The sequence below is a fragment of the Coenobita brevimanus genome, chromosome 73, assembly GCF_032717465.1.
Source record: "Coenobita brevimanus isolate Jiangsu-jjx chromosome 73, ASM3271746v2, whole genome shotgun sequence".
Classification (NCBI taxonomy): Eukaryota; Metazoa; Arthropoda; class Malacostraca; order Decapoda; family Coenobitidae; genus Coenobita; species Coenobita brevimanus.
This window is the reverse complement of record NC_137026.1, coordinates 29,656,551-29,669,261: the sequence shown is the minus strand read 5'-3', so window position 1 is coordinate 29,669,261 and position 12,711 is coordinate 29,656,551. Positions and strand designations below refer to the sequence as shown.

The window sequence follows — 12,711 nt, the reverse complement described above, 5'->3', positions numbered from 1 at the left end:
TTTCTATCCAATGGATGGTTGGGGTTATTGCTCATGTAATGCCACTCAGGGATGAGTGAGGCTGGTCACTCTCATCTTAAATATCAGGACCAAATTGCCCTGCCCCGGGCTTCTATGCTCCTCATGGGGCAATGTAGAATTGGATGATGGATGGATGGATGAATTGTTTAAATTCAGACCTTGCGTATTTTGTACTGAAAAACTTCAAAATATTGCCTACCTAGTTATTTCACACCTTTTCAGAACCACTGACAATGTTTTTCGGTAAAGAAAAAAAAAAAAAAGTGCTATGTTGCGTCACTGCAATGCCTACGTGTGACTAGTCTCAGCTGCCTAAATTTATGCAACTTCTGCGTTTGATTGCACGCCACAGGATGGGTCTAGGAAGCTGAAATTTGCACTGCCAGGCGCATCGGAACTTTCTCTTCAATATGGCAAAAAAAATAAATCAGTTGTCGAAACTTCAGAAAAGGGCCCTGGCATCGGCCAGGGGCGCACCTAAAATTCTAGACCTATAGCCATGGAGGAGTTAAATAAATACATACATACATACATACTATTATGGTAAGTATCAAAAACAAACATACGCATGGTTAGGTTAATAAAAAATGATGAAACGAGCACAATAAGAATGAAAAACTTACCCCACAGAGACCTGAGATGGGCATGAGGTAAAGTGTTCTGAGGCTAGGGGGTTTTAGAGTTGTCTCCACCACCTGGGATTAACTCCTCAAACGGAGATTCATCTTGCAATTCTTAAAACCATCAGAAACCACAGATTTTGTACTGCCATTGTTGGCAGAAACCAGCTCAGGTGTGTCTTAACAAAGTTTTTTTGGCCAAAATATGAACAATAACAGCAAAAGTGCAGATTTTCATCTAGCAGTGATAACGAAAACTGCTATAACCAAGTGCATGATAAACAAGGGATCACTGTACAACATATGTCTTCCATTCAGACAGCTCAGATTTGAACTTATTAACAGTGCTGCTGCCTTGGTGACTGCAGTGAGTGACCAGTCAAATGGTTTCCTGTAAATCAAGAAAACATTTACAGTTCTACAGTGGGTGGTAAACATATAGGCAAAGACAGGTTTTAGTGGATTTTTTTTTTTTTTTTTTTTTTTTTTTTTTTTTAAATGCAAGGAAGATGGAACCAAAAGCCAGGAGCCCACAAACTGTTCTCTCCAACAAAAAACAAAAACAAGTTAACAGAGCCAAATTCAAGATCAGGCACTCCAACAGACTGAGCCTGTAAAGGTTTACAGCTGAGGGGTAGTTGGAGTTTCCTACTAACATAATGAGGGAGGAGGAGGCTAAGGATGAGATGGAGGGATGGAGTGCAGAGGTATATGAGAAACAGGTGTGTGAGCTGGGGGATGGACAGTGAAATGACGGGGGACAGGGCGACATGGAGGCGATTTGTTTGCAGCCACTCCATACGGGATTGAGGCATCGGCAACAGATAGACAGAATAGATAATGATACCTTGGGGTGGGTGGGGCTGGTGACTCTTGCCTTAATGTCAGGACTAAACAGCCTAGTCCTGGGCTCCTGATAGGACATAAAAGGACTGGATGATGAATGCAGAAGTATTAAGCATAGTTACTGTAGCCCATATCCTCCATTTAATATATATATATACATAGTTAACTATACTAATTTTACCTTAACCTGGCCCCAATTTTTTTTCCCCTTGAGCTTCCTTCATGTAGCTCAGTGGCAGAAAAAGACACTATTACAGCTCTACATCCTTTTCACAGCAAGTCTTCATGACTAGCACAATATTCTAGTTTTAACAGATTGTTACAGCTCAGCATTCAAGTTGGAGACTCTGAAACTTTAGGCCAAGTTAGAGTAAAAGGAGTAATGTACAATATCCTTCATTAAGCAACAAACTCCAGCAATGTGTAAAATGGTGAATCCTCCATTTTAAAGCATGAGCAATGGTGTCCTCCTTCACGTTAAAATCAAGAGCAATGGTGCCCTCTCTCAGGTGAAACAAGTACGGTAACTATAATCTTTATACTTTAATTTGGCATAATACGTATTGCCAACTCTCCATCTTCAATGTTGAGTTTTAACAAAGGATCAATATTACAATACAGTGCCAGTCACAAAGAAGTCCTATGTAAATGATGCAGAACTCTACTGTGGTGATTTTTACCACCAAGTTGTGTGATATAAGCTGTAAAAGGACAAGATCTGGGCAAAGTTAGAGTAAAAGGAGTACAGACGTAGGTCTAGAACAATCACATCCTTCAGAATAAAAATGTTTTCTGATTTAGCAAACACTGTGAATGACAAGAACGTGGAAGTGGAAGAAAAGGTTACATTCATACGCTGACAACTGATGTAGGATGACACATGAGAGTGGCATATGGATCTCTAATAAGGGACCAAGAAGTGATGCAAAGATGTGTGTGGGGCTATCTGCTGGCATGTGTAAGGACAGTTGGGACTTAAAAATCTGGCTGCCTAATCAATGTCTAGTAGTAAAGACAAATAAAACCGAGAATGCGGTTGTTACTTAACCTCACTCTGTCTGACCTGGCAGATCCACTGACTACAGGTAAGCAACTGCTTTTATAGGGCCTTCCTTCAGGTATTGTACAATTCATACACCGTGTAGTGAATTGATGCCCTTTGGCAGTAGGCAGTCTCATCAGGGTCAGACCAGGGTCTTTCCCCACGGTGAGGTGCTGAGAAATATGAGGAGGTTTGGCTCCTCCATGGATGCCACAGCTGCTTTACTCCATTCAGGGTATACAAGCATATTTACTCCATATCCACTAACCATATCCCAGGCTGTAGAGAAGTTATTGCCAGAGCTCTAAACCAAACAATGATATACTGCTGGTAGTTCAACTCACTCTTTGACTGCATGATTACTAGTGTCATTGTGGTCTATTCCTCACACAACCTAGCAAAACTGAACTACCATCCTATGCAGCAACAGCAGCAGCAACTTAGGTTACCGTCCACCTGTGGTTCACCATCCTCCTTTTAGGAGATAGGGAGTTTAGGGACATTTGTATGACTGGGTAGTGTAGCTACCTGGTTATAAAAGTGACAGGTCATAAAGGTGTCCTCTTCCCTGAATATTCCCTCCAGTCAGTGGTAAGCTTAGAAGGTGGGCAGAAACCATGACTGAGGGAAATGTACAGTCAGATATAACAGTCTGTTTGTCTCTCCTCCATCTCTCATCACTGGACTCACAGATTCTTAGTAGTAGTTGCAGTTGTAGCCTGAGGTTCAGATGAAACATGAGCCCACTTGACTACGGGATGAAGTATCCCTCCTACAGTGCACCAGCCTTCTTTTGGGAAAAAGGGAGGGAACTAAGGGATGTTTATTTAACTGGGCCCCGGAGTTGCCACCACGTGATGGCATCCCTCTCCAGCACACAGTGGAATGATACATAGTGGGCAAAGGTGCATGTTAATATCACCCACAGATGATGATGATGATCTGTACCATTGTTCATAGGTCCCATTCAGGTGTTTAAGAATCCAATAACGAAACAGAGGCAGGAAATGCGAGAAGTCTTTTCTGTTTGACTGTAAATATGATGAAGGAACTGTTGGGTGGTAGAATAAGTAACAAATAATGACATAGAAACTCAGAGGTGCTTTTACTGTTTCATTTGGATGATACCTTGGATTAGGTCTACCTGTCAATTTGTCACACCACTTAATCATGTAAGGGGTGGCCACAAACAAACTACCTTCCATCACCCTGTCCTCTGCCATCTGACTGCCCTCAATCTAGGTCATACACCTCTCTCATACACTCTCAATTCCATCCTGCTACCTTATCTTTTGCTTTCCCCTCCTTCTCTCCCTCTCCACCTCACTCACATATACTCTTCTAGTCAGTCTTTCATTCTCCATCCTCTCCACATGGCCAAACCATCTTGAAATATTTCTCTTAACACTTTCCAATAACATCCACAGCAATACCTCAATGCTTCTTTACTTCCTCATTTGTCTATCTGTCTCTCCATGTAATTCACAAGCTTCTCTCAAATAACTCAGTTCCACTGCTCTCACTTTTGACTTGTGTCCTTCCATCTGTGTTACATGCCTTGCAGAATGACAGTCAACTAATATACTATCTGGAGAGCTTGTGAAACTAGCAATGCTTTTATCAGTGTTGGAGGCTTAGTTTAACCCCTTCATTCTGAGGATTTTAACTGAAACAATATTACATATAACATGCTTTGGGATTATATACATACATATACACACACACACACACACACACACACACACACACACACACACACACACACACACACACCGCTCGCTGGTGCAGTGGTAACGTTCCCGCTTGCCAACTGGTAGACGGGAGTTCGCGCCTCGCTCAGGTTGCGAAAAGTTTCACTGACGAAGTGGGTGGTTACTGTCCCCCTTGAGCAAGGGGACGGGTGTGTGCGTGTGTGAAGGTCACAGCCTTGCCCTTAGATCGGACAATATGAGCTCTCAGCTCCCTTCCGGGAGGGTAAAAGCTGACGATCACGACCATCAAGTGATCCTGACCGACCCGGTGAATTACACACACATATATATATATATATATATATATATACCTTCATTCATTCCTCATCCTTCTGCCTACGGGTGACTTTACACTCCCTCTTCTGTCTTTCTTTCCTTCATTCTTTCCTCTTCCTTCTGCCTGTGGGTGACTACAATAAGTGACAAGCCAAATGGTTTCCTGTACACCAGGAAGCCATTTACTATGCTGGATGGCAACCATATAACCAAACTTTGGCACCTGGTGGTTTAGTGGGTAGTTATGGCACTCCAATCAGACTGAACTGGTGAAGGTTTATACCCAAGGGGAGGTTGGGGTTTACTGCTCACGTAATGCCGCTCAGGGATGAGTGAGGCTAGCCACTCTCATCTTAAATGTCAGAACCAACTTGCCTAGTCCCGGGCTCCTACACTCCTCATGGGGCAATGTATGATTGGATGATGATGGCAATGGCGATGGTGATGGTGATGACGATGATGATGATGATGATGTTGATGATGATGATATATATATACAGTAATCCCTGTACTTTCCGGATGCCCACTTTCCGGACATTGTGGCCCTGAACCTTCGGAACCCAAAATTGGCCAAAAAAAGAAAAAATCCCCCCAAAATCCGAAATTTTTCCCACTCGTAATATGAAATTGCCGCGCGGCGCCGAACAGCTGTTTATACTATGGCCCCTTCACCTCTTCCTTCCTCCCCCCTCCCCCCTCCCCTGTCAGGGTTGCCATTTGGTATTTTTCATTACCAAATGTGGACCAATTTGGTAATGAAAAATTCGTTTGGTAATGAATCAGAATAATGCATTACCAAATGCATTAATATGCATCAGAATAATGCATTTGGGGGAGAGGGCGGCTGAATCAGTAAAGAGGTGGCCTGCAATCCTACCCAGGTTCAAATCCCCGCTGGGGCAAGGAAATGCTTAAGGATTTGAATTTCATTAAATCAGACTTTACTGATCTACCGGAAGACCCGCCGACATGTCGTAAAAATACCCCCGCTAATACCAATACACAAGTCCTGTATAAGACAGTCCTAGCATGTATTCAATATGGACAGTGGGTGCTAGTGCCGAAGTGGTGACATGTGGAGGTGTATGGTATGTAGGAGGACTACTGGGCCTTGATAGCAGGCAGTGAAGCCTATGCCCAGAGTTAAAAAAAAAAAAAAAAAGAAAAAAAAAAAAAGAAGGATTTTTTCACATGTATGAGGATACACAGGATGGAGATGGCGGATTGTTTGTTCTCTCTGACTAATCTGCTAGCCTACATTGCGTGAATATAATCAACATGCTGTTAATTATAAGGAGAGTGATTACATGTATTTCCACTTGTATACTGTATATAATTAGTGAAGAATAAATGCTTCCTTTACGAATTTGGTAATGAAATGTTAAATTTGGTAATGAAAATTGAAGAGTTTGGTAATGTGACCGAGTTCAGATCTGGCAACCCTGTCCTCAGTTATGCCAAACCTTCCTTCAGGGAAGATGTCCATCGTAATCGATGCTGCACGTGCTCGTTTTTTATGACTAAACAGTGAATAAACTGCAATACCTCACCACTAGACCACATGGGGATTTACAGTGTTGTGCAGTGTTAAGAAATTAGAATTTAGAGTGCAAAGGATTAAGTGTGGAGTGAGTGTGGAGTGCAAAGTGGCGGTTCAAACTGGCGTGGTTCAATTACGAAGAATGTGCAGTGTTAAACAATTATAACTCACAGTGCAAAGAATTAAGTGTAGCACATCACTGGATTACTGTACATGCTTCAAGAGCATTTTCATAATTGCCAGAGCCTTAGATAGTTAGAGGAGGCAGCCACAGACATGCTGTAAGTACAGTACCCTGTACACTGCTAGGCCTAAGTATTTTCCATACTCACTTCTAATTCTCTGATTCCTTTTCATCTATTTCATGCTTTATGTCCATTTTTGGTGTGAATAGGGTCTTAAATAGGTTTAAATAAGTGCTATGCATGTCAGGTAGGGCGTTATTTAGGTGGCTTTCAAAGTTAGGCTGGGTTAGGGTCCTTAAGTACCAGTCCAGCAGTCAGAGGCCCACTTTCCGGATGGGACCACTTTCCGGACATGCCTTTGGCTCTATTACATTGGATAGTGGAGGGATTACTTACATATATATATATATATACAGTAAAAGTCCTTTAATCTGGAATGCAGTAGCCCATGAATCTTCCGGATTATCAGATTTTCCGGACTATCTGACAGGTACCTGTTCAAAACACATCCCAAAAAATAAAAATAAACTATAATAATTAAAAAAATGATAGGTTTCTTTTCTTACCTTTGTAGTATAGTGCAGATGTAGGCTGTTTGAGGTGTGGAATAGACGAGTTTTTTGAAGTCAGATACTTGTATGGGTAAAAATACGCAGAAAATAACTATGTCAACCATTATTTCCAAAAAACATGAGCAGAAACATGAAATAATAATAGATAAAGTAGCCGAAAAATCACGTGACTCTGAAATGGCGTCTGATTGGTTGTGACGTCACTACTGACACTGAGGCAGCAGAGTCTGCTTTGTTTTCATTTAGCCAGCATACATTGTGCTTATTTCTGACCTCTAATAATGTCCTGTGACAAGAGGAATAATTGCTAATGTTTTATTCCAATGTGTAGGTGCACTGACAAAAGCACAGTAGGGAAATTATTCCTCTGTATACCAGCCAAAAACAATAAACGAAAGCAATGGTGGCTGGCTGCTCGTCGGAAGATCCCAGTGCTGGAATGCAGTTTTTACTGTTGTGAATGTTCTTCACCATATATGTTCATACACACCTATTTATCTGAAATTCAGTAAAAAAACTATGCTTAATTTAACTATTTATATTAGGAGTCAGAGCAAAAATGTGCTAAGGTTAGCAGGTATTTCTACTACAGATCGCCAACATACCTTGACAGACTTCTGTTTTGCACAGATACTGATTTAAAGTGCAAATAAATGCATCTGTATGTTAAATTAATATTTATACAAAGCGAAAGTCTGCCAAGGCAAGCTGTTGAGCCAAAGGAGAAACACTTCCGCTAATTTTAGCACGTTTTCGCAGTGAATCCGGATTTTTTAAAAGGTAAAATTAAACACAAAAATTTGACCAGATTTAGGATAATTAGATGTGTATGAACCTCTATGGTGATAAAATCTATAACACTTACCAATTAAAAAGTGCCAATTCAGTGTTGATTCGGTAAATGACCGCCGATTTGGTATTTCATCACATTCCCCTGAAGGTACTTTACAATCAAGCTCAGAGTCACTGAAACTTTTTTTCAGAAAACTAATAATGATGAGGTCAAATATTAAATATTCAAGAGCATAATACCATTATAAACTCATACAACTGATACTGTACGGAATACATTTAACACTTTCCACTTCGTGAGGTATGAGCACCACTCGGGAATGGTGTAGCTGTAAACTACTTCTGGTCAATTTCACCACAATTTACTTATCTAACAGGTACCATCAATTTAAACCATGAAAAGTATTCCTTCACAACATACCTGAAGGGGGTAGTTTGGATCTATGGTGGCCATATAGGTACAACTATTATCTCCGTTACTGGTAAAGTATTGTGTGATGGACTGCAGCTTCATCTGCAGTATGAATAATGACATCATCGCCAATATGGCAGCTGCTTCCCTCCAGCCTCAAAGAATTAAAGTTATCACGTCATGTTCGGTGCAAATGATAAATTAAATTAAAAGATACATTTACCGTAAGTTTTTAAGTATATGGCAGAGTGCACTTGCCATGTTTACCCAGAACTGGCAACACATCAACTGGATAGTTCAGAGCACCGCTTTCGGCTATTTTTTTATTTTTTCCTAATTTTTCTTTATTTTTACCCAAAAACGCTAGAAATGACCCTAGGTTGAAAAGTGCGAACCATTGGGTTTTGCGAACCATCAGATGCCGGATTATCGGAAGTTCACTGTATATACTGTATATGTTTTTTCATTCATCCAATCCTCTGTTGCCCCACGAGGAGCGTAAGAGCCCAGGCCCAGGAAAGTTGGTTCTGAAATTTAAGATGAGAGTGACCAGCCTCACTCATCCCTGAGTGGCATTACATGAGCAATAAACCCCAACCACCTTACTTACCTATTAAACCACCAGGTGCCATAATTTTGTTATATGGTTACCACCCAGCTTAGTAAATGGTTTCCTGGTGTACAGGAAACCATTTGGTTTGCCACTCAGTGTAGAGTCACCCATAGGCAGAAGCAAGAGAAAAGAGTGAAGGAAAGAAACACAGACGAGGAAGGATGGAAGAACGGAAAGGGCAGACACCCAAAGCAGCACTACATCAAGTGAGTGGATGGTGAGCACCCCCACCTACCACTGTGAGTGTGTTCTTACATAATTCTTACCTAATTGTATCTTTACAGGAATGAGTCAAGCTTGTACTGTCCCGTGTCTTAAACCATATTTATCGTACATATCCTTAAATTTGTGAATTGTTTTGGCACACACTATTTCATTCGGTAGTGCATTCCACTGATCAATTGCTCTATTTGGGAAACTAAATTTCCTTATGTCGTTATCACCTCTCTTTTTATGCATTTTTTTGCAGTGTCCTCTTGCTGATACTTCCCCATATGTTAAGTAATCATTTGTGTCTATTTTCTCCTTTCCTGATATGCATTTATATAGCATAATCATGTCACCTCTTTTCCTTCTCTCTTGTAGTGTTGGTAGATTCAGTTTATTTAGTCTTTCTTCGTAGCTTAGATCCCTTAAGCTTGGTACCCATCTTGTAGCGGCCCTTTGAACTTTTTCAATCTTGTCTATGTGTTTTTTGAGATGAGGACTCCAGACTACTGATGCATACTCCAGGGTTGGTCTGATGAATGATGTTATTATCTTTCTTAGCATGGCTTCATTTATGTATGTAAATGCTATTCTCATATTGGCAAGCAGTGTATACATGTTCCGTACCTTCTCACTGATGTGGTCAGCCGGAGATAGTCTGTTATTGACAATCACATCTAGGTCCTTCTCTCTTTCTGATGTGTGTGTGTGTGTGTGTGTGTGTGTGTGTGTGTGTGTGTGTGTGTGTGTGTGTTAAAAGCACAGGTAATACCTGTGCTCTTTCTCATCATAGAGATGTGTAGTGTGTATCTGAATGACTGGTCCGGGGAGTTTAGGACTGTGAATGAAGAGCTGAGGGGAAGGATTGGGCTTAAATGTATTAGTTATGTGATGAGAAGGGGTAGACCAAGCTGTTATGACCATGTGGAAAGGATAGAGGATGACAACTGGGCGTGGAAGATAAGATGTATGAATGATGAGGGTAGAGTTGCAAGGGGCAGACTGAAAAAAAGACCTGGGACAAGCCCATACAGTGTGACCTCAGGGATAAAGGACTTAACAAAGAGGTTTCTTGAGATCAAGCAATGTGGACAGCCACCATCAGATGACCAAGGGTGACACATGTGTTCATACTGGAGCCTTTATAAATGAAACAAAATGATCCCTGATCTCACTGGGTTAGCCACTTCACCCTAAGCATATACTACTTTATTTTTTGTATTTTCAGAGGCTTTTATCCAACTCAGGAAAGACTTTTCAAATGCAAGAAGTTAGATAATGTCCAGAATAGCTCCTTCAGTGTGTGAAGCTGAACCTAAGCCTTATTAAAATAAAAATTATGTAATAATAGTGTAATGCTCACCATTCACTCACTTCTTGTAGTGCTGCTTTGGGTGTCTGCCCTTTCCTCTCTTCCTTCCTTCCCCTTGTCTTTCCTTCATTCTTTCCTCTTCCTTCTGCCTGCAGGTGACTTTATACTCCCTCTTCTGTCTGTCTTTCTTTCAATCTTTCACCTTCCTTCTGCCTATCAGTGACTCTTCACTGAGTGACAAGCCAAATGTTTTCCTGTACATCAGGAAACCATTTACTAAGCAGGATGGTAACCATATAACCAAATTATGGCACCAGATGGTTTAGTGGGTAATTAAGGTGCTCCAATCAGATTAAGCCAGTGCAGTTTTGTATCCAAAGGTGGGTTGGGGTTTATTGCTCACGTAATGCCACTCAAGGATGAGTGGGGCTGGTCACTCTCATCTTAAATGTCAGGACCAACTTGCCTAGCCCTGGGTTCCCACATTCCTCGTGGGGCAATACAGGATTAGATGATGGATGGATGGATGGATGGAGTCTAGAGATTAAAACAAACTTCACATCATCACCATTATCCAGACATCCATTCCCATTTCACTTACCAGGATAAGATGCCCACATAAAGAGCATATCAGCATACTGTGGGATGACATAATCTTCTTCCTTGTCTCTTGGCACATAAGAATCAGTAGAGACCAGAAGACCTCTGGGTCGCTTCAGCTGCACACCTTTGTCAGTCTCTTCACCTCGACATGCCTGAAACACAACGGTAAAAATGATAAAATTCAATCCCGTTTCATTCTCTTCATGGTGTAGGGGTCTGAAGCTAAAGTACTAGAGTCCAGTACAGTTAAGGGAGATGCTGACAAGTACTCTATATATATTGGCACTGTGCACCCTGGCTGGGTAACTATGAAATTCAACTGGGCGCCAAACCTCTTCGTATTCCCCTGTGTTGCATCTTGGGCCGATCCTGGTGAGGTACTGTTTACCATAGGAGGGTACCAGCTCCCTACATTGTGTATGTACTGTTCTGTACTATACCTGTAGAATGGCTGACAGAACTAGCTGCTTACCTGTGGTCAATGGGTCTGCTTGACTGCAGGGACCAGAGTTTAGCAACTACAATAACAACATTTAACAGTCGATGGTCAGTCTACTTCCCTTGATAGCATTACATAATCAAAAGGCCTCCAGTCATCTGGGGATCAAATGTAAGGAAGGCCATCATTCTGACCACGATTTTCTAACCATTGTATCACCAAGCAACACGCATAAGCTAACTGACTAAGTTTTCATTATAAGTTGCCCTTTTTTTTGTTCTTTTTGCTATCAAGCCTACCACAATTTACAAAATATTTGTCTATTAAAGTCCCATCAAAGCTGATTGAACAGTGTCCCCCATTTTATATTGCCTGCTGTAAGGAGAGTAAACTGATAATTATCATATCCCATGTTGCTGCTTACACATGCAGGGGCTGGAGACTAGGCTACTATTAGTCCAGAACATTTAAGGGTACATGACTGACCTTGCCTGCTGGTAGCATTAACACGACAGAAAAATCTCTGGCCACCTTTTGGACTTGAGCCATAACACGTAGATCACAGCAGACTCTGACCAGAAGGCTCTGCCAATGACCCCAATAGAAATATATGATGAGAGGACAGTATGATATTATGGAACACATCACTGACAAGTAGTGAGGATGGAGGATAAGGGACTTACTGGAACTGTGAATGTGAGTGATGTGGAGGGGGGAGGTAGGGGGAGGGGAGGGGAAGGGAGAGGGAGAGACTGAGAATGAGATGGAGATATATGAGAGGAGGAAAGGATTCGAGCTCTCGAAGGATCAACTGACACTGCTGCTGAGGGACAAAGCTGAGGGCGACTTCAAGTTGAAGCCGCTCCTTGCCTACCACTCCGAGAACCCCAGGGCTCCGGTGGGGTATGTTAAAGAGAACCTTGGAGTTATTTGGAAGTCGAACAAGAAGGCCTGGCTGACTTCAGATATCAGTTTGTCATATTTCCACTCATACCTCTCATGTGCTGAAGAGGTATGCCTCGCGTGAAAATTTGGCGAACAGATATCTCACTGTGGTGAACAACACACCTAGCCACCCTCCCGCGATAAAGGAATGGGCCAGCAATGTTGAGGTGGTATTCCGGCCCCCTAACACCATGTCCTTGTTGCAACTGATAGACCAATGGGTGATCGCTTTCTTTAAGGCTTATTACCTCTGCTGCACTATGCAGCAGTTGGTAAGGGCCTGTGACAGTGATGACAGGACAACAGTGCAGCAGTGTTGTTGGAAGGGCTATAACATATGCCACGCCCTAGAGAACATCACTGCAGCATGGAGTGAGGTTAGCCAGACGACCATGAACAGTGTGTGGCAGAAGCTGTGGCCAGAGTGCATGCACTCCTTCACCGGCTTCCCCAAGGGCGTGCAAGCTCCATCTGTCCAGCATGTGCGGCAGGATATTGTGGAATTGTCGCACAAGGCAGGCTTCAGGGAGGTCAA

The 12,711-nt window shown here is 42.0% G+C and overlaps 1 protein-coding gene across 1 annotated transcript in view; it reads right to left on the bottom strand.

The window, feature by feature from the left end:
- The window catches only part of LOC145407514 (caspase-1-like), a 65,081-nt gene that overhangs the window by 2,153 nt on the left and 50,217 nt on the right, over nt 1-12,711 (bottom strand). The window contains exon 7 of the mRNA XM_080278438.1: nt 10,791-10,944. Coding sequence (XP_080134564.1) covers nt 10,791-10,944 — 154 coding nt within the window. The remainder of the gene's footprint in view (nt 1-10,790; nt 10,945-12,711) is intronic.